The following is a 27200-nucleotide window of genomic DNA, read 5'->3' as shown; positions in this document are numbered from 1 at the left end:
TTGTACAGTTTAGATTGGGGGTCCATTTGCACTGCTGGCTGGCCCCGGACCAGACGTTGAGAAACAGCTGTTTAAATGCAACGATGAGAGTTTCCGATAGGCTGAGAATGTTGTGTACGCGTTCAAGTTGTTCTGTGTTCTCATTGGACAAACGGAGCAAACGCAGCCGCTCCTCCACTGCGATTGGCTGAGCGACCACTGAAAACAACGGTCGAAATTTCAAACGGCAAGGCTGAACGTCAACGTCGCATGTTTAAACGGCAACAAACATTCAGTCAGTACAGTAGTTTTTTCGCCAGGCAGTCAGACATGTAGCAGCGTGCGGCCGAAGACTAGTTGTGCGTTTTGTGTTCGCCAAAAATGGCTGAAAGTATGAGTTCTACGCTGAGAGGAGGATATCTGGACATCATCAGTCCAACAAAGAGAGACCGCAGCGACAAAGAAAATGCCATTCCAGTTCTCAGTTTGATGCAGTTCTCAAAGGCTCCGTTTGTAACCTACGGTTGTGTGAAACTGGGCACCTCGAAGTCTGCCCTTCTGCGCGTTGACAATCCCACCGAGGATGCCGTGGCCGAGGTTAGAGTCGAGAAAATACCGTCGTCGAAGGGCTTTTCTGTGGATCACAGCAGTTTTACAATTCAGGTAACAACAAGAAACATGGAGTCGGTGTTTGTTTGTTTATTATAGCCTGCTGCTAGGCCTAATCGATAAATAAAATTCATCTACTTATAGGCTGCTAACAATGTAGGGCAGGCTGAGGTGAAAGAGGTAAAAAAAAGAAGACTAATATGTTTTGATATTAATTCAATGTGTAGGCTGCTGGGCGTTGGCAATGCTGGATGGAATATTAAGAACAGTCCCCACACCCATTGGCTTCGTTAAGTAGGCTAGTATAATACCTACCGTTACCATGCTGTTTTCAAGTGTGCTGCCAAAAAGTGTTGGACAACTTTAGTTTTTTTCATCCAATGTTCATGTTTTAGGTTGTTATGAGAGAAAGTAGATGATGAGTGTTACTTTTTCTTCATTTGCTGCTTTCTTTCGTTTTAGGGATTTTAGTGGTTTTTGACAGGGGGGCGGGGGCATTCGAGCATGGGGCTAAATATGTATTTCTTTACAAAATGTTATAGCAATTTATTTTATTATTATTTACTATAGTCCTACTAGACTCCAATAAATTACATCTGGCCACAAAAGATCACGAGATCTCCTGAATGTGTCAAACTAACATATTGAGCCTATGAAAAAAATACACATTGCAGCTGTAGGGATTAGGGAAAGCTTGAATATCCTCTTTCTATGTGTTTGTTTCATAACAATCCATGATGTTATGAGCTACTTCCTGTCAAGAAATTCCTTCATTTCCTTGATCCAAGTGTTGGAGGTGGTGGTGTAGTCACTGTAGTGGGGTGCAAGCAACAGTTAATTGAATTGATTTCATCTAGTATAAACATAGTTGCACAATCATTTAATACAATATAGTTATTAATTGGTAATCTATCCCACTTTTGGCTCATAACACTTTGCATTGCAAAGCTATTTGTTTTGGCATGACGCCAATGTGCAACATACAAAGTATAAAATGTTGCCCAGTGGTTAAGTAATTTGTTCATATATAAAACAATACATTAAATAAACAGAAACCCTGCTCACGGGTGATGTTGTGGTACAAAACAGTATTTAAGAGTATCGGCTATAACACATTTACCACAGCCATAGAGTAACATAAACTAGTGACAGGCCAACTCTTTCCCAGTGAGTGAGACCTCATTACATCTGTGTTCTAGAAACTAGTACAATACCATAATCATACCATGGCAGAGATTAAAATAGGGTGCATTTCGCATCCCAAAACACAGTTTATAGTTAAGGGACACAATAAATCAACGACCTCTGCACTATATGCTACTGTACTGTTTTTCTTTTTTAAATTCTAGCTTATTTTGCTAGCTTTAGTTATAATAATAATTTCTTCTTCTGTCTTCTACATGAATATAACTACATTATAACCATATAAAATGAAATTGGAGTTAAATGCTGCAATTTGTAAAAATTGCAAAACTTGACTCATAACGTCGTTGAAGTGGGACTCATATACCGGTAATGTCCCTGGGTCTCATCTAAAAGACCTTCCCTGCATCCTATATACATATGTTTTTATTTTGGCAGCCTGGAAGCCATTTCATTCTGACTATAACCTGGACCCCATCTGAAGAAGGTGGAGTTCGAGAACTGGTCATCTTCAATGCAAATGGCGTCCTCAGACATCAAGCAGTTGTGCTTGGGAGAGCAGAGGCACCAAAAAAGAAAAAGGTAAATTTACAGCAGGAGGGATTTTTGGCCTGGGAGAACTCCATTGTTTTTAATCACACATTGCCATTATCTGGAGCATGTAATTTAAAACGGTATCTGGTAATGTTTTGTACTGTGTTTCAGAAAAGCTTATGGGATTCAATCAAAAACAAGAGGGCAGGTGACCAATCAGTCACGCCTAGAGGACAGAAAACGGGGCCCACCTTGAAGATTGCAGCCAATAAGACCTTCCAAGTTCCCCGGAACCAGCAATACATGCGTGGAAAACCCAGGAGCCCACTGTCTTTGCTCAATGAGGGAGAGAGAGTACGGCAGAGGTCCCTCAAGTACAGCCCTATTGAAGAGCAGCAGAGGGCTTCTAAGCCCACTCGGAGGCAAAAGGCCCTGGTCCAGTCAGACCAGGACAGCATTCAGAATAACTCTCCTGTTCTGCTTGTCCCTGTTGGCGATCACATGGCGTCTACCAACGGTTCAGCTGAGCCTCATGAACTAGTAAGCACACCTGAGCACAGAGTGATAACCAGAGCACTGAACAGGACAATTTCTCCCATAGGAACACCAGAGAGCTTTAAAAACCTCATGCCCCGCATACAGTCACGTGAAAGCCCTGTTGATGCTGTGGCTACGGAAAGTGAATGTGTTTTACCCCAAACTCAAATGCCGTCTGTCAGAGATGCTCTGGCCATCATTGACTCTGACCTGATCCATCTCATTGCCAGTCCTCCCAATGCAAGCTCCAGTTATGACTATTCAGATTCATTAGAATCCCTGAGTGGAAGTTATGGTGGTGGCTCCGAAAATGATGCACTTACAAATTTGCCGGACAGCCCTGTGGAGTCCAGTAAGCCACGACTTACTTTCTTCGTGAGCAAAAAGCCAGGCACCAGCCAGGTTGTTGATCCAGAGATAGAGGTTGGTGATAACCAAAGAGTTAAGAAGTGTTCTTTTACTTCCGCCACCGTGACTAAGGTCAAAGCCCCAGTCGCAACAGGCGAGAGAATAGTAAAGAAGTCAAGACGAAAGCTCTTGGAGAAAACACTTGAGCTCACTGATGCCAGCAGTGCTTGTGAATCAAGCCCAGCCACGCCCGACCTCCCTGTCATAGAACGAGACAGCAGCAGAAGTGTGGAATGTCAGAACTCTACATCACCCAGCTCTCTACATGAAAACAGACGGCCGACATCAGAATCCAAATCAGAATCCATCAGCATGACTTCAGCCTATGATGATTTGCGTGCTCCAACTGCCTTCCCAATTATGGCATCCTTCCCTATCACCTCTCCAGTCAGTTCTTCAGTTCGTTCAGGCCTATCTGACAATACTTTCACTGTCGGTTTTCTTCCATCCGCGGCCCCATCCTCTCTTCCCTGTGATTCACCATCAGGCTCTGATGTGCTTAAGCAGTCTTTAATAACCAGTTTAACCACCCCACAACATCTTATTTTTGCCCCTCTGTCTGTCCATGAAGACTTAACTTTCCCAATCCACAGCCTGACTGTGTTGGACATGGCGGTGAGGAACAAGAAGAGGAAGAGTGGTGAATTTTTACAGGGAGAGACGGTTGAGAATGTTGGGAACACTGAGAGAGGAAAAAGGAGAAGAGTGGCAGCTGTTATAAAGGAGAAATCGGTGCAAGAAAAGAGGAGTGTACCAAAGAGGCAGGAGCCAAGAACGGCAGGTGAGAAAATGTGGACTGGTTTTGAAAGACTAAATAATTACTGGTATTTTATACACCGTTGGTGTTCATAATCTTCATTGACACTTGAAAGCTTGGAATAACTATAGTTGGCAAAAAATATATTATGTGCAGCCACATGATATTTTGTGTATTCTGTGTTGTTTTTTTTTGCAGGTTCAGTGCGCTCTAAATCCGTATTATCTGTAAAGACCCCACAGACAGTGGCCCTTACCCAAGCCAAGCAACCAAGCTCCAAGAACCTGTCACAAGGTGCGTGTGTGAAATTAATGTGTTCTGGCTATACCTGGCCTCTAACCTGTGATGTTAAGATGTCAATTGGGGCGGCGGTGACTCAGGGGTAGAGTGGTCGGATGGGAACTGCAAGGTTCCCAGTTCGAACCCAGACTCCCCCAGAGTTAGTGTCGAAGTGTCCTTGAGCAAGACTCTGAACCCCTAATTGCTCCCGATGAGCTGGTTGGAATGTGTGCATGAATGGGTGACTGTGCACACAATATGTAAAGCACTTTGGATAAAGTCTACATGTACTGTCTATAAATGCAGCATTTACCATATACTTGTTCCATAGTATACTAGTATGAATGTATTTTATATTGATATCATTGAAAATTATTTTCTGATTGTGTTCATATAGCTTCACAGTCTTTGAAGTCATTTGGTGCACGGCCTGTGAAGAGTAAGACAGCAAGAATTGTTGCAGTGGCACAGTCTAAGCTGACCTTCATTAAGCCTGCACAAACAGGTATTTGATATTTATTGTGGGCTACATTTTGATTTCATCTGTGTTTTATATATATTTTTTGTAGTTTTATATTTTTTGTGAGTGGATTATGATTTGGTAATATTTTAGCATGATTTTCTTACAGTCATACCAAGACACCCAATGCCATTTGCAGCCAAGAATATGTTCTATGATGAGAGGTGGATTGAGAAGCAGGAGAGAGGATTCACTTGTTGGATCAACTACATCCTCACCCCAGATGACTTCAAAGTAAACACTGAAGTTGCTAAAGGGAAAGGTAACATTAACATGTCTTGACTTCGATAGACAGTCTTTGGGCCATATACGATTGGTGTCCCAAGATCTGTTCCTATTTCTGTTTTTCCTTGTCCTTCATTTAGGGCATTTGTCGTCAAAATCACATTTGTAATGACTCTTTGATGTAGTCCTGTACCTTACATTTGGAACTAGCACCAATATGGGGCTTTGATCATTGATGTGTGACTTCCATGGAAACCTGATTTATTTTGTGGGATTTTGCAGCACACCATGTATACTAAAACGAATGAATCATGAGGTGCGTGTGTAGCTTAAGCTTTAGGAGGAGAGCTTTAACCTTTCCCTCTCTCTCGTCTTCAACTCATGCAGTGAACGCTGCGTCTCTAGTCATGGGCAGCGACGAGACGTTCAACGTGCCCAAAGCTCCCACCAAAGAGGAGATGTCCTTCAGCACGTACACAGCTCGGCGAAGGCTGAACCGCCTCCGTCGTGCAGCGTGCCAGTTGTTCACATCCGAGGCCATGGTCAAAGCCATCCAGAGGCTAGAGCAGGAGGTGGAGGCCAAGAGGCTGTTGATTAGAAAAGACCGGCACCTCTGGAAGGACATCGGTGAGTGAATGAAGCCGGGCTGGGTTGACTTTGTCGTGATTACGATTTAATGAATAATTATTTAAACAAAATAGAAAATGACCGTCGTCGTCCATGACAACACGTCCCATCTTTATGCATAGTGAGCTTGTAGATCAGCTATTTTCACTATTTTGTACGCCATCATTGTACAACAAAGTATAATGCCCGAATTAAGTGTTTAAGCAGACTAATCGTTCTTGTCTATTATAAAAAATGTATTGTGTCGATTCATTGACATGAAAAATGTATATAATTAAAAACAAGGTGATTCTCGATTATAAGTCAGTTATTGTTTCTAATTTATAAATATCAGTTTTGGATATATTTCCGGTTAATTTGCCCAGCCCTAGGATGAAGATGACTTTATTTACTTTGTGGTCTTATGATTCATTCTGTTTGAGCGGACTACATTTTAATTGGTTTGCGGGAGGCGATAAAGGACCTGGTTGTAATCTTTGTGTTCGTGTCTTTCAATAGGTGAACGCCAAAAAGTTCTTAATTGGCTGCTGGCGTACAATCCTCTGTGGTTACGGATTGGACTTGAGGTATTCAGCACACAGCAATGTTGTGTTTTTACTTCTGATCTGTGTTTCAAACGAGGAAGTTTTTCCCTTTCAATGTGTGTAATGTTCATTGACACGATTCTCATCAATTTAATCTTTTTGGCACGCCTTCAGACGATCTTTGGGGAGCTGATCTCACTGGAGAGTAATGGTGACGTCTTGGGTCTGGCCATGTTCATCCTCAAACGGCTGCTGTGGAATCCAGACCTTGCTGCTCAGTTCAGACATGCCAAAGTGCCTAACCTTTACAAAGACGGTAATTTGGAAACGATTGTATACTTAACTCTGTACTGTGCAGAGTGGGGGGAAAAAGCTGATTACAAGCACTGTTAAAGTATACATTTGACATTGTTCATGTTTGGTTTCATTGATGCTCATTTTACTTTCTTTGGTCAGGCCACGAGGAGGCGCTGTCTCGCTTCAGTCTGAAGAAGCTGCTCCTGTTGGTCTGTTTCCTGGACAAGGCCAAAGAGTCTCGAATGATTGAGCACGACCCCTGTCTGTTCTGCATGGATGCAGAGTTCAAGGTAGAGCAACAGACACACACACACACACACACAGAGCCCTGTCTGTTCTGCATGGACGCAGAGTTCAAGGTAGAGCAACACAGACACACACAGATCTTTTGCAATCTGCAAAAACAACTTTGTAACCACAACATGAACACGTGGTTATAAAGTAAAGCTGCACCATATGACCAAAATACTCCTTTTATAAGGCAGTGAGTCTACTGGAGCCTGGATGCATATTTGTCTTAATATCTGCTAAATATTATCAGCCCCTCTTCTCTACCACGCCAAGCTCCTGTGCGTGTCCTGATTGACTGTCTGTCAGTCCATGATTGATAAATCAGAATGGGTCAAAGCTAATGATGTATAGCTGCAATCTCTTGGTATATTAATTATTCAAATGAAATATTGAAAATAAGGCTGATCAAACATCAATTGTGAGATATTGCAAATTCCTATGACCCATCCTCAATATTTCTACGTGCCAATTCACTGGACAAAAGCTCTTAAAATGCTTTTTTGCCATGCTGCTTATTTTTCCTAATGTGTGTTCCTGTTGCTGCTCCAGACGAGCAAAGACCTGCTCCTGGCTTTCTCCAGAGACTTCCTGAGTGGAGAGGGGATCCTTCCTCGGCATCTGGGTTACCTGGGATTACCAGTATCCCACGGGCAGACGCCCCTGGACGAGTTTGACTTTGCTGTGAGGAACTTGGCAGTTGACTTGAAATGTGGAATTCGTCTAGTGTAAGTGAAATATACTGGCATGTTGTCATAGAGCGGTCTAATTCACACTTGGAATTAGAAGATGATTTAATAGATGTAGAGTTGGATAACACAGCCTTCCATTGTTCATTTTATTTATATTAACTCACCAATTGTATGAAGACGGTAGGGTAGGGCAGTGGTTCTCAACCTGTGGGTCAGGACCCCCGGGAGGGGTCCCCATCTGACAGTGAAGTGACAATTTAAGACTTTAATACCTAAAAGGACCATTACTGCATCGAAAGTTTCAAACTATAGCCTACTATAAACTATACTATAAAAAAAACATCAAACATGGGCCAAATTCTCAAATAGAAGAAAGAGGCAAATCTTTTGAAAATAGCCGATCTACGCCAAGGCGTTGTGAGCTTGTAGATCAGCTATTTTCAGCAATATTTATCTACCGAGCCAAGTCAAACAAAATGGGATGCCTCAACTCCTACAATTCCATGTACTTGTCAGTGTGGAGGGTCCCCAGTTCAAATCTGATGATTGTGGGGGGGTCATGGCCTGAACAAGTTGAGAACCACTGGGGTAGGGTATGAGTCTTGTGCAGGAATAAATACATTATTGACTAGTCTGAAGTTGAGGTTGGCAGATGAGTCTGGAGACTCGGGACTCTGACAAAATATGGCATACTTGCCAATTGCATGTGAACTCTACTATGCATACTTCACAGTAACAAGCATTTCAGAATAATGAAGGAAAAAAAAAAGAAATCAAATTTTCATTGAAAACAAAAAGGTTTAAGAAATGGTGAAAATGCCACATCTAGGGTCCCGGCCGGGAGAACATTTTGGGAACCACTGTTTTAAGCGGTACACGGCAATACAGAGTCCAGTCGGTGCTCGACATCATTGTTTGACATCATTGCTAATATCACCCTCTCTGTCTATATCTCACCTCACCCAGGGCTGGTTATGATTATGAAAGGGCATTGTTTGTATGTCCTCACCTCACCCAGGGCTGGTTATGATTATGAAAGGGCATTGTTTGTATGTCTTGTTTGACTTTCACTTTATCTCTAGGCGGGTGATGGAGCTGTTCATCAAGGACTGGAGTCTATCCCGTAAGCTCCGTCTTCCGGCCATCAGCCGCCTACAGAAGGTCCACAACGTGGAGATTGCTCTGAAGGTGCTCAAAGACAGAGATGTTGACCTAAAGGACGAATATGGTAATTGGAATATTTTACTCCTTTCATAGAGTGTGTGCGTGTGTGTCTGTCTCTCTCTCTCGTGCTGTCTGAGCACAGAATAGCGTTTGGTTTTCACCACCAGGTGTCACTGTTGTGCAGCCTAACATACATGCACACATATAAACTGTATATATGATGATTTAGAGTGTGACAGTACAGTAGAGGGACCCCCACATGGTAACTCTGTCATTTCTCAACCATTTCCGACGTGGGGAGGCTCGCGGGAACCAGGGCGGCACCCTGGGTGTGTTCCTGTGGGTCTGGAACTTCCGGGGACCCCCGCACAGAGTTGCACCACTCACTTCACACGGGAGTGATTTTTATTTCTGCCACGTTTCTAGATACCGCTCATTAGCTGCATCTGTCATTTCAGTTTGAACACTTGCCATTTGCTTGTAAACACCATTTGTTTAATTTGAAAAAGCCGTTTGCCTACCAAGACAAATCAAAATCAGCATAATGAAAATTGCTTATACACAGTTATAAAAAAAGAAAATCACAGTGTTCGAAGGGGGTATTTGTGTGCAAGACTGGAAGTGTGCCTCTTATTAATTGTACATTTGGTTACATTATCTCACTTGGTTTAAAACTTGAATCTGTTTTCCTATTTCCCATTTGCAGGATCTGCGATTGATTCCAGGGATATTGTGGACGGACACAGGGAAAAGACCTTGAGCCTCCTCTGGAAACTCATCTTTGCTTTTCAGGTGTGTACCCAGTTAGTTTTAAGACAAATGGATTACACATATAAAATCCCCAAATCTGTTTCAGTTTGGGTAGAAGATGTGCTTCTAAAAGCACGTCCCTGGTAGAATGTAGTAGCAATAGCTAGTACTCTATCATAATCATGTGTCCTCAAATCCCTGTTAGGTGGAGGTGATTTTGGATGAGGAACAGCTGAGGGAGGAGATAGAGTTCCTGAAGAGAACCTGGAGCACTAAAGTGAGGCTGGCCTCTCTGAGGGCTGATCAGGGCCTAACGGCGATCGGTGCAAAGGTCAGGGTGCCATACAAACACAGCAGCACCAAGATCGCTCTTCTGATGGACTGGGTTAACGCCGTCTGTGACTTCTATGGCCTGCAGGTGAGAAGAATGATGGCTCATAGTGAGCATGCTGTGCACACACCATTTTGACCTGAGATCTGATTCAAAAAATGTCTTCTACATCCTGACAGTTTTCTGAAAAAGCCATGTTTCTGTGTCAGTCGATTTTTCAAAAACAGCAGACCTACAAGCTCGTAGCGCGCCACTCGGTGGAGCGCTATGAGCTTGTAGATCTGCTATTTTTCAATAGCTAAAGCATGACATAATGCTAACACCAAAAGGGGTTCCCGCCCAGAATGGGTTAAGAAAAAGCTTTTATGTCTGGATATTCCACCAGGAATTTAGGTAATGTTTCTTGGTGTAGCCAAACTAGGCATTTGAATAATGCTTTATGTACAGTATTCTTCCTCTAAAATCCCTTTTTATGAGCCTGAACTGGCCAAGATGGTTGCATAATAACAAAACGCACACATGACCTAAAAGGAACAAAGCAGTTGTTCACTCAAAGTGATTGTTTTCTGTTGTCATGTAGATCTGCTATTTTTTAAACATCGTGAAAATATTTAGAATTTAGAATATATATATATATATATATATATATATATATATATATTAATTTTGAGGTCAGGCCTGAATGGGTCAAAAGTAAAATAGCAGATGCTGTGCGCCTGTGCCTCGTGTCTGCCTGGTGTGTGTATGTTCACACTTTGAAACTCGAGAAAACGACAAAACTTATGGTCCGTCTTTGTTCCTCTGTCTGCGCAGGCAGAGAACTTCACAGTGTCCTTCTCGGATGGCCGTCTCCTCTGCCACCTGATCCACCACTACCACCCCAACCAGCTCCCAGCGGAGGCCGTCCGTCAGAGCACCACCCAGACAGTGGAGTGCTCCCAGCGGGGTCGAGTGGAACTCGACTCCTCAGGCAGCGACTCTGACTCTTTTGACTCCAGGCAGACGGGCCAAGATGGTAAATGTTTATAGACATTGTTATGTGAGAGAGAGATGACGACAAAGCAGTAAATTAAGCTTTTTGTAGAGTTTATCTATAGCTCTGGTCCATAGCCTTCTACTCCTTCAGTATAAGGCTATGGGACTTTCGGTTTAAAATCTCAAATCGAAATCAGACCAGCCTCTCCTCTGTAGCGTAAATGAAAAGAACGTTTTTGCTACTCACCAAAACAAAGGCGGGTTGTGTCATTAGAAAGCCTACTTTCCTTAGTGGACGCACTCTGAGCCCCCCACCACACGTATAAACGGTACTTGTTGGCCAAAATGTCAACTACCAGTTTGCAGTTAATGGTTTTCGTAGTGATTGATCAGGAGACTGTGAGCTCCTCTAGAATTGGTGCTTTAGAGTCCCGGGGGCCACATGCGGCCCCCACCTTCACCTAACCCGGCCAGCAGGTTAACATCCGAATAGTGATATCTTATTGATTTCAACTGTTACAAATAATTCCATTGACATGAAAAGGATTGAAATCGACTTCTTTAGAAGCATTACAGTGCATCAACAAGAGATTGACTCGGCTTCCTTCCTAAGCAGTAGCTTTTAAAAACACACACTTTGACACTAGGTGGCAGCCAGTGACATTGTAGTTTGATACGTTTTGAAACGGTGTGTTACTTGAAATTTTACTTTATTAATTGACTACTGGGGGAAAAAAGGCCAATGTTGCCACCAATGTTTTATTTTCTTGTGTTATACACAGGTCCAGAATCTTCCTCTTTGGACTACAAAGAGCTCCTGGAGAATGAGAGAAACAATTTCCGATTAATACATTCTGCTGTGGCTTTCCTGGGTGGAGTACCCGCCATGATGAACACAGCTGACATGTCCAACACCATCCCCAACGAGAAGGTGAGAGTGGCTCCGACTCAGACATATCGAAGTCCATCACTATTTGCGACATATAAAAGTTTAATTGGGTCAGAAGCCCATTAAGAACCAATATGGTAATGGTAACCCAAATACCACATTACATAACTGACACAGCAACAACAGCAGCTTAACCCATTTTGGTGTTAGCATCATGTCATGCTTTAGCAATTGAAAAATAGCAGATCTACAAGCTCATAGCGCGCCACCGAGTGGCGAGCTACGAGCTTGTAGGTCTGCTATGTTTTTAAACTGTAAGGATTTAAGACATTTTTAGAATCTGATCTCAGGTCAAAATGCAATAAAGAACCACCATTCTTCTGTGCGTTAGAATCTGATCTCAGGTCAGAATGGGTTAACTCAGTGCAGGACGGATCATGTGAGTTGAGTTGAACTCTGAACACAAGGTTTTTCCCCTGGTCTGCTTGCCAAGCTCGCAACTTGGAAAATAATGCAAAAGAAATGCACTGGAAGTGCAGACAATGGCCACGAGTAAAACTTAATTCGATTTTTTTTAAGGGGCAATAAACAGCTGTTCTGTTGTTTATTGCCCCTTAAAAAAAATCGAATATTTCCTGAGATATTGCAGGGTTTTTGGCTCAAAAGTAGGTGGAGGTTGTACAATTTTACAATTTAGGCATTTAGCAGAAGCTCTTGATCCAGAGCGATTTACATTATGCAAAAGCATGGCATACATCACATATATAAAAAGTAGTTATCATGAATCATGTATAAACTAAGAACGTAACAGTGGAGTATCTATGTCAACTATACTATATTATACAATATACATGTGTACTATAAAATGCAATTCCAGTGCTGTCTACGTAACGAGCTATAAGTCTGTCTAAAATACTATCCAAGTCTACATAAAGTGCTATCTAATAAGGGGCTAGGCTAGGGCAAGTGCTACGGGCCATGGTGGAGCCACTGTACAGTTGGAGGGTCCCTGTTTAACATGGTAATTAAACATAAAATTAAGTAACATTAACATGTTTTAGTGTGCTTCTCGCCAGACTAGACATGATGTGAATAACTGAGTGGTATTGCTTAAAACCCATTTTGGACGGGAACCCCTTTTGGTGTTGGCATTATGTTATGCTTTAGCTATTGAAAAACACCGCAGCACGCAGCACGCCACCGAGTGGCGTGCTGCGAGCTTGTAGGTCTGCTATTTTAGAAAAATCGAAGAACGACTGACTGACATTTTTCAGAAAACTGTCAGGATGTAGAAGATCTCGGGTTAAATCGCCACATCCGTGCTGTTTTCCAGGTTGTGATGTCATACCTGTCGTTCCTGTGCGTACGGCTGCTGGACCTGCGCAACGAGACCAGAGCTGCTCGGGTCATCCAGGACGCCTGGCGGAAGTACAGGCTGAAGAAAGACCAGGAGCTTTACCAGGTCGGTGTCATGGTCAGGTCATATCATGTCATGTGTCAGGTCGGTGTCAGTACAGGCTGAAGAAAGACCAGGAGCTTTACCAGGTCGGTGTCATGTCCAAGAAGAAACGTGTTCAGTGGTGGTAGAAGTACATCTTTTACTTAACCCATTTTGGGTGGGAACCCCTGTTGGTGTTTCAAGCATTATAAATACTTTAGCATTTGAAAAATAGCAGATCCACAAGCTCATAGTGTGCCACCGAGTGGCGCGCTACATCTGCTATTTTTGAAAAATCGTTAAAATGTGGCGCAAATCATTGAATATATATTTCAGAGCGAACATTAATATTTGCTTCTGGGGGGTCCCTGGAACTACATATTTTGAGACGGGGGGGGGGGGGGGGGGGGGGGGGGGGGGGGGGGGGGGGGGTCTGTGGCCCAGTAGAGATAATTCTGGGGGTCCTTGACATGAAAAAGGTTGAGCACCACTGACATAGGTTTTTCAGGATTTAGAAGCCATTTTATTTTATCGACCTCAGTCCAAAATGGGTTAAGTAAAAGTAGCAATACTGCAGTGCAAAAGTAAAAGTCCGGAATTCAAAATTTACTTAACCAAAAAAGTATTGGTATCAAAATGTACTTAAAGTACCAAAAGTAAAAGTACTCATTATGCAGAATGTCCCATTTCATGTATACAAATCTTTTGAAAATAGCAGATCTACAAACTCACATTGCGTCGCATCGCGAGTTTGTAGATCGGCTATTTTCGAATGACCAAAATCTATACAGGGCTGAAGTGGTTAATGTATGTTTTAGAAACGAATAAATAACGTTTTCAAATGCATGTAGTCGAGTAAAAGTATTTTATTTGGATCAGGGTTGTAGTGGAGTAGAAGTAAAACTATTGGAAATAGAAGTAAAATACAAATTCCTCAAAATTGTACTTAAGTACATGTTCCTAGTTATTTTCCACACAACATAAAAACAAATGGATGCTTTTGATGTTTACTTTCTATACTGGTTACACTGTTGCACATATAATAATAATTACGGTACTTGTTTTCTTGGTACAATAACTTTTTAATAATCAACCTGGGGACCACTGTTGGGTTGGGTGCCGTCTGTGGGATATGGGCTAAGGTTCTTTATTTTATTTTCTATATGCATCCAATGGTTATGCATCCCACTGTTTCTCAACCAATACTTTACAGACTATACTAGTGATCCATGGTATACTTAGGTCTGCAGGTGGTCCATGGGAAAACGTTTTAAAATGTAAATAAATTAAATACCTTTTTGTTAAATGTAAAGGAAATAAGAAAAAAGTCCATAAAACATAATTAGAATTAATAGGTGTGGTGTAGACTAGGGTGAGGCTTGAAAATGAAAATGTGTTGCACGATACTACGTGGTAGTACGCACAACAAATTAAATCAGTCATTATTGACCTGAAATATGCTAGTAGTCCAGAGCTCAGAAAAAGTAGAGAACCACTGATCTATTACCATAATTAAATGCAGTTCTTACTTTATCTAACCTTCTATATTGAACGTGTGTTATATTAACTCATACTCATTGTAAGAGTGTCAAGCACACACATCTATATTTCCTAATGATGAGAGACTGAACTAGGCTGGGTACACTTCCCCTTCTTGAGATTCAAACTCCTTTTCTGTGGAATTTCTTCACCTCCAACTTCTAAGTAAATTTCAACATTGATGCCTCATCATAGGTCACCAGGTCATTTAGTTTCTCAACAACAAAAGTAACAATAAAAGACAGTCTTCACCTTCCTGTGTTTTTAAAGACATGACCAGGGACCACATGGTATTCCTTCACAGACCACCAGTGCACCATGGACCCCTACTTAACGGTTCATGACGCTTAGCGCTTTACTCTAATCAGGGTTAGGGTTGAATTTTGCTTGGGATGCCTAAATTCTGAACACTTTCAGGAAAGAAGTGTTTGTTGGCCATTACTTTGCCTTTCTGTTGGGGGAGCACAGATATACTAAAGCTGCGTTCTGAATGTGTATATATTCACTTCGGTTCGTCCCGTTTGTACTGCACCAGGTCGCGCCTGTTCAGGCAATTCGTCCTTGCATTGACTTTGTAATGTAATCGCACTGCTCTAACCATCCAAGTCTGAACACACCTTTAGTTTTTCTATTGGTTAATGTATATTGTTGCCGCTAACGGTAGTTTGAGAAAGTGGTGAATCATAATAATCATAAATGGTTTGGCTATACATGTAGAAATGTGCCCCTTTACTGTTGAGTTTGTATCTCCTTAACAATATCGTGCAGAAGTTTGTAGTCCTAAAACCCAGAAAAAAGCTTCCTGTGACCAGAAGACTATGGGTTTTTGTTTAAATGCCTATAAAGGTCTGTGGTTAACAGTCTTAAAAGATTTTCCCTGTTCAAGCCCCACCTAATCTTTTCACCATCTTGTTCCTTGACCTCCTACAGGAAAGAAACGTGGCTGCAGTAAAGATCCAAGTTGTGGTCAGAAGCTTTCTCCACAGGCAGAAAGCCAAAAGGCAGAATTCTGCTGCCATTGCCATCCAGGCAAGATGGAGGAGCTATGCAGCCCGCAATGCTCTGAGGCTGAAGAAGAAGGCTGAACTCCAGGCTCTGAGATGCAATGCAGCCACGCTCATCCAGGTAGCATATTTACATTTGTAGATACAGAAGAAAAATGCAGGTGTAGCCAAAGGTGCATTTATATTCCCCATGAAATAATTTTAAACTAAAAGAAATATACTGTACCAATTATATAAATTATATAACCTGTAATTAATCACATTCATACAGTGACCATGTTGTATGCTCATACCATTCGCATAATTTCCTTTGTCCACTGCAGGCTCAGTGGAGGATGCACACCGCTAGGAGGGCCTACCAGCACCTCAGATATAGTGTCCTTGTTGTTCAAGCCCAATGGCGGATGAGGAGGGCATCCTCTGCCTATGCCAGAATACTGCGGGCTGCGGCCGTTATTCAGAAATACACGAGAGCATGGACCACAGCAAGAAGAGAGCGGGAGCAATATATCTCACTAAGAACCTCCGTTGTCCAGATCCAGAGGAACTACCGGAGACGGAAGGCCCAGCGATTGGAGAGGTTGAACCGAGCGGCCACGGTGATACAAACGGCCTTCTGGAAATGGCACAAGGAAAGAATGGCGCGAAAAGCCGCTGCTGCCCTGAAGATACAGTCCTGGTACCGCATGCAAATGTGTCTCCTTCGTTATGCAAGAACCAAGAGGAGTGCTCTTGTCATCCAGGCTCACTACAGAGGTCTCACACAGAGGCGCTGCTTGCACAGGTTGAGGCTTCAGCGACATTCCGCCGTTATCATCCAGAGTGCCTTCAGAGGACATGTTGTCAGAAAAAGGCTAGCTGTGATGAGACGAGCTTCTGTCATGATCCAACGCTGGTTCAGGGCCTCTGTGCATAGAGATATGGACAGGAGGAATTTTGTCGAGGCGAGATTCGCGGCTACCGCCATACAGGCAGCATATCGTGGCCATGTTGCACGGAGACTACTGAGAGAGCAGCAGCAGGCGGCGACACTTATCCAGACGGCTTTTAGGAGGTTTGCAGCGCAGAGGCGCTACCTGGCCTTGAAGAAAGCAGCCGTTGCCATCCAGAAACGTTATAGAGCAAATGCATTGGCTCAGAAGAAAAGGAAGGAGTACGAGGTTCTCAGGCATGCTGCACTTTCTATACAAGCCATTTGGAGGGGCAGAGCCGACAGGAAGAGGTTAGAGAAACTGCACCAAAGTGCCACACTCATACAGTCCCATTACCGTCGGCACAAAGCACACGCACAGTATGAGTCGAGGAAAGCAGCAGCTATAGTGATGCAGAGGCAGTTCAGAGCTCGTATGGCTGGAAAGGAGATGAGGACGGACTACTTGAAGGTGAAGGGAGCTGCTGTCATTCTCCAAGCAGGGTTCCGAGGCATGACAGTTAGACGAGAGCTGAGGGGAAAACGGCAGGCTGCTGCTGTTATTCAGTCTGCAGTGAGAATGATGATGTGTAGAAAACGATACTTGCTCCTCCAGAGTGCAACCATTATCATCCAGAGCCGATACAGGGCTCTCCTCGAGGGCAGAGAACGACAACGGGAGTACAGGCAGCTACGGCGTGCCACCTTGAAGATACAAGCTACCTACAGAGGGTTCAGAGTTCGAGAAGATCTAAAGAAAAAGAGAGATGCTGCCACCGTCATTCAAGCTCAGTTCAGAATGCACAAAGTGCGCACGGCCTACCTTGCCACAAAGTGTGCTGCTGCTGTTGTCCAGGAGCGCTACAGGGCAAAGAGGCTTAGAAATGAGTTGATGCAGAGGTACAGAACCATGAGGTCTGCTGTCGTCGTCCTCCAGGCTGCGTACCGTGGTCACAGAGCAAGACGTGAGGTGGCGGAGATGCACAGAGCGGCCGTTGTCCTTCAGAGACGGTTCCGTACTTTAAAGGACCGAAAACACTTCTTGGCGATCAAGGGTGCTGCTGTTTTCTGCCAGCAAAAATACAGGGCAATCAACTTGTCCAAAAAAGACAGGTTGAATTATCTGTTGATGCGCAGGGCAATAATATCCATCCAGGCAGCCTACAGAGGCCGCAGGGAGAGACTGGAGCTGGCTCGTCGCCATAAAGCAGCTACTGTGATCCAATCTTCATTCAGAAAGCACAGAGAGCACATCAAATTCCAGGCCATGCGGCTGTCTGCCATCATCATCCAGAGATACTATAGGGCCTGCATTCTTCAAAGACGAGAGAGGGAACTATTCCTGAAAATGAAACACTCTGCCATCGTCCTTCAGGCTGCATTAAGAGGACATTTTGTGCGACGTGAGCTCAACAATATGCACAGAGCAGCAACTGTCATTCAGGCCAACTTCAAGAGGCATAAGCAACAGGCTGCGTTTAGGAGGCAATGCTGTGCAGCAAGTGCAATTCAGGAATGGTTTAGAGCTCAGAAACTGAGAAACATCCAAGTGAAAGATTACCAACGCATCAGAATGGCTACGACCACATTACAAGCGGCCTTCCGTGGTATGAAGTCCAGGCAGAGAGTCAAACAAAAGCACCATGCAGCCACTGTTATCCAGAGAACCTACAGAACCCACTGTGAACACAGACGATATCTCACCCTGAAGTCCTCCGTCATCACTATTCAGCAACGCTATCGAGCCACTGTGGCGACCAAGCAGCAAATGCAACAATACCGGAGAATGAGAGATGCTGTGGTCTGTCTCCAGGCAGCCTACAGAGGCCACAGGGAGAGACTGGAGCTGGCGCTTCACCATAAAGCAGCTACTGTGATCCAATCTTCATTCAGAAAGCACAGAGAGCACATCAAATTCCAGGCCATGCGGCTGTCTGCCATCATCATCCAGAGATACTATAGGGCCTGCATTCTTCAAAGACTAGAGAGGGAACGATTCCTGAAAATGAAGCACTCTGCCATCGTCCTTCAGGCTGCATTAAGGGGTCATGTTGTGCGACGTGAGCTCAACAATATGCACAGAGCAGCAACTGTCATTCAGAGAAGGTTCCATGCTCAAAATGATCGTAACTACTTCTTAGCGATCAGGTTTGCTGCTGTTTTCTGTCAGCAAAAATACAGAGCAATTAAACTGGCAAAAAAAGACCGGTTGAATTATGAGTTGATGCGCAGGGCAATAATATCCATCCAGGCAGCCTACAGAGGGATGGTTGTCAGGCAGCAGAAGCATAGTGAACGCATGGCAGCAATAACCATTCAGTCCCACATCAGAAAGTACCTGCAGAGGGCCCACTACAAGAAACTGCAGTGGGCTGCAAACACAATGCAAGCACGTTTCAGGGCCAATAAGCTGATGAGAGAGGAGGTGCATGCTCTAAATGCTAAGAAGAATGCAGCTGTTCTCTTACAATCTGCCTTCCGTGGTATGAAGTCCAGGCAGAGAGTCAAACAAAAGCACCATGCAGCCACTGTTATCCAGAGAACCTACAGAACCCACTGTGAACACAGACGATATCTCACCCTGAAGTCCTCCGTCATCACTATTCAGCAACGCTATCGAGCCACTGTGGCGACCAAGCAGCAAATGCAACAATACCGGAGAATGAGAGATGCTGTGGTCTGTCTCCAGGCAGCCTACAGAGGCCACAGGGAGAGACTGGAGCTTGTGCGGCGCCATAAAGCAGCTACTGTGATCCAATCTTCATTCAGAAAGCACAGAGAGCACATCAAATTCCAGGCCATGCGGCTGTCTGCCATCATCATCCAGAGATACTATAGGGCCTGCATTCTTCAAAGACGAGAGAGGGAACGATTCCTGAAAATGAAGCACTCTGCCATCGTCCTTCAGGCTGCATTAAGAGGTCATTTTGTGCGACGTGAGCTCAACAATATGCACAGAGCAGCAACTGTCATTCAGAGAAGGTTCCATGCTCAAAAGGATCGTAACCACTTCTTAGCGATCAAGGGTGCTGCTGTTTTCTGTCAGCAAAGATACAGGGCAATTAAAATGGCAAAAAAAGACTGGTTGAATTATGAGTTGATGCGCAGGGCAATAATATCCATCCAGGCAGCCTACAGAGGGATGGTTGTCAGGCAGCAGAAACATAGTGAACGCATGGCAGCAATAACCATTCAGTCCCACATCAGAAAGTACCTGCAGAGGGCCCACTACAAGAAACTGCAGTGGGCTGCAAACACGATGCAAGCACGTTTCAGGGCCAATAAGCTGATGAGAGAGGAGGTGCATGCTCTAAATGCTAAGAAGAATGCAGCTGTTCTCTTACAATCTGCCTTCCGTGGTATGAAGTCCAGGCAGAGAGTCAAACAAAAGCACCATGCAGCCACTGTTATCCAGAGAACCTACAGAACCCACTGTGAACACAGACGATATCTCACCCTGAAGTCCTCCGTCATCACTATTCAGCAACGCTATCGAGCCACTGTGGCGACCAAGCAGCAAATGCAACAATACCGGAGAATGAGAGATGCTGTGGTCTGTCTCCAGGCAGCCTACAGAGGCCACAGGGAGAGACTGGAGCTTGTGCGGCGCCATAAAGCAGCTACTGTGATCCAATCTTCATTCAGAAAGCACAGAGAGCACATCAAATTCCAGGCCATGCGGCTGTCTGCCATCATCATCCAGAGATACTATAGGGCCTGCATTCTTCAAAGACGAGAGAGAGAACGATTCCTGAAAATGAAGCACTCTGCCATCATCCTTCAGGCTGCATTAAGAGGTCATTTTGTGCGACGTGAGCTCAACAATATGCACAGAGCAGCAACTGTCATTCAGAGAAGGTTCCATGCTCAAAAGGATCGTAACCACTTCTTAGCGATCAAGGGTGCTGCTGTTTTCTGTCAGCAAAAATACAGGGCCAATAAGCTGGCAAAAAAAGACCGGTTGAATTATGAGTTGATGCGCAGGGCAATAATATCCATCCAGGCAGCCTACAGAGGGATGGTTGTCAGGCAGCAGAAGCATAGTGAACGCATGGCAGCAATAACCATTCAGTCCCACATCAGAAAGTACCTGCAGAGGGCCCACTACAAGAAACTGCAGTGGGCTGCAAACACAATGCAAGCACGTTTCAGGGCCAATAAGCTGATGAGAGAGGAGGTGCATGCTCTAAATGCTAAGAAGAATGCAGCTGTTCTCTTACAATCTGCCTTCCGTGGTATGAAGTCCAGGCAGAGAGTCAAACAAAAGCACCATGCAGCCACTGTTATCCAGAGAACCTACAGAACCCACTGTGAACACAGACGATATCTCACCCTGAAGTCCTCCGTCGTCACTATTCAGCAACGCTATCGAGCCACTGTGGCGACCAAGCAGCAAATGCAACAATACCGGAGAATGAGAGATGCTGTGGTCTGTCTCCAGGCAGCCTACAGAGGCCACAGGGAGAGACTGGAGCTGGCGCGTCGCCATAAAGCAGCTACTGTGATCCAATCTTCATTCAGAAAGCACAGAGAGCACATCAAATTCCAGGCCATGCGGCTGTCTGCCATCATCATCCAGAGATACTATAGGGCCTGCATTCTTCAAAGACGAGAGAGGGAACGATTCCTGAAAATGAAGCACTCTGCCATCATCCTTCAGGCTGCATTAAGAGGCCATCAGGCTAGAAGAGAGATTGCTCGACAAAATGCAGCTGCCACCTTGATCCAGTCCTGCTGGCGATGTGCCGTCCAGAGACGTACTTTCCAGAGGCAGAGGGAGGCCACTGTGGTTCTACAGCGGAGGGTCCGGGCAGTCTGGCTGGCTAGGGCAGAGAGGGACAACTACAACCACATGAGAAGAGCTGCCATTACGCTACAGTTCTACTGGCGAGGCTGGATCACAAGACGTCAGGTAGCTAGCTGCGGTTTTAGCACACAGTCGCCAATATTGCACTGAATTCCTTTGTTCTTTTTAGAATTTCTATGACTTTCACTTGTGCTACATATACTTACTATGTATATTATACATGCATTACATATACATACTACTTAATAGTACTTATACATGTTTGTACTAATGACATGTATCTGTTTTTTAACGTTTTTCCAGGTACGCGAGGCAGAGAAGGCACAGAAGCGGCGCCGTTTCGTCGCAGCGGCCTTCCACCACCTCAGCGCCATAAGGATCCAGAGATCCCTGAGAGCCCACTGGGCCCTGCAGTCTGCCAAGAAACAGATCCACTCGGTCATCGCCATACAGGTACGACGTCTATCTTTAAAATGGGAGTTCATCCGTTTCAGTAAGAGTTGCTCCGTCTCGATTTCCGACTCAAGACTTGAATGTGTTCTTTTTCTTTGTCCCGCCAGCGATGGGTTCGAGCGAGGCAGGAGAGGACCCGTTTCCTGGCGGAGAGGAGGAAAGTAGTGATCGCTCAGAGAGCCGTCAGGCGTTGGTTAGCCCGACGCCACCTTGCTGCCTCCGCCATCCAGCGTGCCGCCAAGACATTCCTTCTCCACAAGCGTCAGAGGAGGCTCCAGGGAGGCATTATCAAAGCTCAGGTAGACCTCTCCCCCACATGCTTATTGCTCAAGGCGAATGAGCTGAGAGAATTGTTTAGTTATATTATTGCTTAATTGCATCATGAGAATATACAGTACCTATTACATTTTATTAATATATAAATACTGTAGACAAATGGTCATTTGCTTTGAAACGGATGTAATGCACAGCTTGCACACAAAGTGCAGAACAATGGGTGAAGCTGCACATATGCTGTAGCTTGTAGTAAAGTCAAGTATTTTCAAGGGATAAATCATTGTGTCGGTCTGAAAGATTTCACTGCAAAGAAAACACAAGATGTCTCCCATTACTCTTGTGTTCAATTAATTCACTTTTTTGCTATTAATTACTTTTCATGCACAATTCATGCCTTTGATTTTTGAATACCAAATAATTGAAGTCTAATGAGACATTATTTGATACATTTCATTGAATATGCTCCCTTTACTTAACACAATCCATGCCAGTACACTACAATAGAAACGCAGACCAGTGGACAGCGATTCTATTGTAAAAAAAACAAACAGTAAAATTACGTCTTAAATTACGGGCTTATAGTGCTTAAAATGTAACCTGTCGTTCCTTGGCTTGGGTTAATAAAGGTAAGTAGGCCCAGGCCGTAGCGTAACGGTCTGGGCACCGGACTGGTGATCCAGTCGCAGTGTGCCGCGGGTTCGACTCCCGGACCCGACACGGCCTTTACCGCATGTCATCCCCCCATCTCTCTCCCGTTTCCTGTCAGCCTACTTTCTATCCCTTAAAAAATCAATAAAGGCGTAAGCCGCAAAAAAATATCTTAAAAAAAATAAAAAAATAAAGGTAAGTAAATCGCAGAAAAATATGTTGTGCAAAAATAGTTAAAATGTTCTCTTTATTCTATTTGTATTCCTGTACTTTCCTCAAGGCTCTGTGGAGAGGGCACCGCTCCCGCATGCTTCATGACAATCCCAAAGTGGTGAAAGTGAGACTCAGCCTGCAACGAGTGTCCACTGGTGTCCGAGAAGAAGACAAATTGGGCAACAAGACAGCTTTAGCTTTGGACTACCTCCTTAAATATAAAGATTTTGCTCACATTCTGGAAGCCTTACAAAACCTGGGTAAGGCCTTATCATAATGCGTTACTGGAAATTTTAGATGTTTGTCTGCAATGAACTTTAGACTTCTTCTGACTGACCTGATGCCTGCAGTGAACGCAACTTCTGATTAAGATCGATTATTCTGAAGTTGGCGTTTATATAAATGCTAAAAGAATGTTCTCGTCCCTGTCGGGAAGAAACCTTGTTGTAATTATTATTTATTAGTCAGACGCTCTTGTTAATACTTTTCATTGGTTTAATATTTATAAAAGCCAGAGACCGACTTCAAACTGTCGACCCTGTTTTGGGATGCCAAGTAACCATTATGTTAAAGGGACCTTTTTGCAACCAGATCTTATTTTAATGATGTTTGGGAGACAAGAACACTTTCCTGGCGTATTTATGTGTTTTTTTTTGTTGATATTTTAGTACTTCCAAGTGTCCATGATGTCATGGACATTTGGCTCACTGGTCTACATGTTGTCTCAGTAAGACAGGTTCCCCACTGCTCCTCCCTGTTCCCCCCACAAGGGGGAGCAGTGCACCAAAACATTATGGGAATTGTAGTCCAGAAAGGAAGTGAGCCGCTGTCTGGATCATTCGTGCCTCTCAAACAGAAAATGGCAGGACGCCAAGCAAAATGTCTGTTTTTGTACTATTCTCATGCGTGTTGTATTGTGTTTCTGTACAGAGACGGCGACCAGACTGTCACCGGAGTGCTGTGAACGCCTGGTGGAGAGTGGAGCCACAGTGAACATCTTCATCCTCATCCGCTCCTGCAACAGGAGTATACCATGCATGGAAATTATTGCTCACTCCATCCAGATCCTCCTGAACCTCACCAAGGTACCTGGAACAAGGACCGTGCATGCTTTAAATGACACATTGCATGATAGAATCCCAGTGCTGGAAACGTTGTTTGGGGGGGGAACTACTAAAGCTTTTCCACCAGACCAGCACCAGTACACTAATTTCTAGTGTTTGTCATGGCTTGTGACATCGGCTTGCAAGAATTTATATTCACTTTTTGCCTAGAATATCATGCTCCATGTGACCTTTGTTTTAGTCTGTTCCACACTTCACTGTTCTGTGTTGTTTTGCTGAAAGTGACAGAATGTTTCACATTGGACAGAATGTGCTGATGCACAAAAATCCCCTTACTCTGTTCCCCTTCTCAAAAGGGCTATATCAACAGAAAGGAGACGCCTCCAATGTTCAATGACTAGATGGAGTAGGCCAAGTAGAAAAACATCCACACAGCATGAAATCCTTCCTCTGGTCTGTTAGACTTCCTTCAGACATTTAGTTCCACTTTAATGAAGCCCCTGTTGAAGTTTCACTTCCGTGAACCCATTCTGACCTGAGATAATGTCTTGACTGAAAAAGCTATGTTTCTATGTCAGTCGTTCTTCGATTTTTCAAAGAATAGCAGACCGACAAGCTCGTAGCGCGGCACTCGGTGGCGCGCTATGAGCTTGTAGATCTGCTATTTTTTCAATAGCTAAAGCATAACATAATGCTAACCCCAAAAGGGGTTGCCGCCCAAAATGGGATAAGGACAGACATTATGGCGCTTTCGCTATTCACTACATTCAGTGAGGAGTTGTTCTCTTTTTGTTCAGTTTGCAACAGATTTAATAGTGTCGTGTTTAATGTCCAAAACCGTTACTTTTCAAGAAATAAAATAATGAGAAGCTGTGTTCCACAGGAACCAATGTAGCACAGCTGTATAGATTATTTCCCTAGAAAATGGCAATTTAACTATTTGATCTACTTTTGCGTGATACTGTCACTATAAAGTGTAAAACATTTAAGTGTAAATGTATGAATAGGATTCTACCAGACAGTGACGATATGCAAGTCTGTACATTTCATCATGTTTCACTGTTACCATAACGTTCACCTTGTTGTACCTCAGTACCATAAGACCAGAGGCATTTCATCATGTTTCACTGTTACCATAACGTTCACCGTGTTCTACCTCCAGTACCATAAGACCACAGCGGCCGTGTACTGCGTGGACAGCTCTGTGGAGACCCTGCTGGACCTGCTGCAGAGGTACCGGGAGAAGGCCGGTGATAAGGTGGCGGACAAGGGAGGCAGTATCTTTACCAAGGCCTGCTTCCTCCTGGCTCTGCTCCTCCAGGACAGACAACGGGCTCAGGTCTGTAGTGCTGATCTCCTTCACTAAAACTATGGCGGAGAATGTCCGTCGACTGCCTTTATTCGCTGACGAAAACTAAATAAGAACGTGGCTATGAAATAAGCGGACTAAAGTTTGGTTCCGCTCGGGTGTTGCGCTCTGAACGTGGCATACCAAGGCCTGTCAAAATAATTTTTTGTCAACAAAATCAACTTTAGATTTAGTCGACTAAAACTTAAGACATTTCTTTGACTAAAATATGACTAAGACTACATGGAATAATTCAAAAGACTATGATTAAAACTAAATCAATATTTGCTGTCAAAATCAACACTGGTGTACAGCAGTGGTTCTCAAACTTTTTCATGTCAAGGACCCCCCCCTCCCCCCCAATGTTATTTTTCCGTGGACCCCCATCTGAAATGCATTTGTGTCGAGGACCACCAGACAAGATTAATATTGTTAAAATGTTTCAAAAGATATTCCAAGGTTTGTCAAAGATACTGTGTGTGTTATATAATGTGTACATTTGTTTGCCTAGCTACAAACTCGCAACACATGCATAGTGTCTCTATTGTCAAAAAGCTGATGTTTATAGTGTTGCCGTTGTTAAACTGATTTTCATTCTATATTAATAAATGTATCCATGAGAACCATTGATGTGTACAGTATTAACCACATGAACCCTAGCATCCCTTTTTTCAACTCCATTTTAAAAAGTGTGTTTTTTTTCTTGAACTTTTAGGAGGTTATGAAGCTCCCCAAGACTGTGGACAGGATCTCTAGCATCTACCGCCTCACAACCCGCAAATATAAAATGGATGCCGAAAGAACGCTCATCAGACACAAGATGAACGCGTCCATCAACGGGAGCTTCCTGCAAGCGACGCCTCGCAAATCTCGGCCGGTGCCCAAGTAAGTGTTAGGCAGTGGTGGAAAAAACACTCAAATGTGTTAACCCATTTTGACCTGGGAACGATTCTACAAATGTCTTCTAAATCCTGACAGATTTCTGATTCCAAGAAGCAAAGATTTGAGTTAAAAAAAAAAAAAAAAAAGTGTCAGGGCTGGTATGTGGACTTTACATCTGCAATGCCATTACAATACTGCTGGACCGGGTCCATTTGTACACTCAGAGTTTCACAGAGTCACAGACATAAAGGTCCATTTGGAACCCCCTATAGTTATTGACATTGTTAAAGGGGAACCTCAGCCATGGGCGGAGCTTGAGGGGGTTCAGGGGGTGCACTGCACCCCCTGGCAAAAAAAAAAAGAAAAAATTAACTTCTGGCTTCTGACTGTAGTTTGTAATCATCTCTCTTATCATGATATGATGACTCGCTGTATGGCTGTAGTGCATGTGTGTATGTGTGTGAGCTGCTGTACTACCTAAATAACTCATTTTTAGGGGTTAGGGCATTGTAAAAACGCTACAATAATAAAATAAAGGTCAAAAAAATTACGCGCACGCAAAGTGTGCGCGCGGGTGTCGTTGGCCAAGCAGTCGCACCCCCAGGCGTCAAGTTCAAGCTCCGCCTATGACCTCAGCCCGTGAATCCAGGACCACAACATAGTGGCTGTGTGCTATTGACTGGATTCGTGTTGAACGGAAGGAATATTTTCAATGTTGAATTGATGAACCTTTTTTTTTCTTCTTTTTTTCAGATTTGGACCAGACTGGGTTCTCGGGAAGAATAAGCTGAAAGACATCGTAGATCCGCTTCGAGCAATTGAGATGGTGGCAGAAGCCTTTTCTATTGTGCTGTAAATATGTTTTTCCACTGTTTGAAAATGATGCATAATGTTTTTTTCTTTTTTTACGCAAGTCTCCTGCACCATGTGTCTGTCTCCAGACATAAAAGCAGATGATGAATGTAGTGCTGACACACTGTACACACACACACTCGCACTCTGTATATATTTATATTGTCATATGAAACTAGATATCTTCTAGGATTTTGGATATTGTAATATCATATGGCAAAGTATTGTCTTTCCTGTT

General features: G+C 43.8%; 1 protein-coding gene across 1 annotated transcript; it reads left to right on the top strand.

The window, feature by feature from the left end:
• Window positions 1–360: 360 nt before the first annotated feature.
• aspm (assembly factor for spindle microtubules) lies at window positions 361–27200 on the top strand (the record flags this gene model as incomplete). Its single annotated transcript, XM_083767080.1, has 26 exons — window positions 361–642; window positions 2170–2313; window positions 2437–3991; window positions 4166–4261; window positions 4644–4751; window positions 4876–5028; window positions 5379–5618; window positions 6117–6184; window positions 6317–6458; window positions 6599–6729; window positions 7280–7455; window positions 8502–8647; window positions 9290–9375; window positions 9539–9751; window positions 10478–10679; window positions 11422–11570; window positions 12862–12990; window positions 15436–15630; window positions 15833–21331; window positions 21530–21679; window positions 21787–21978; window positions 22884–23076; window positions 23747–23901; window positions 25043–25219; window positions 25944–26113; window positions 26864–27200. 26 exons carry the CDS (start codon window positions 361–363, stop codon window positions 26964–26966), a joined length of 10854 nt encoding a protein of 3617 aa, XP_083623206.1. The 3' UTR covers window positions 26967–27200.

This window comes from Protomyctophum parallelum (genome assembly GCF_964188405.1).
Source record: "Protomyctophum parallelum genome assembly, chromosome: 6".
Classification (NCBI taxonomy): Eukaryota; Metazoa; Chordata; class Actinopteri; order Myctophiformes; family Myctophidae; genus Protomyctophum; species Protomyctophum parallelum.
The sequence above is the reverse complement of the archived record's forward strand: the minus strand, read 5'-3'. Positions and strand labels throughout refer to the sequence as shown.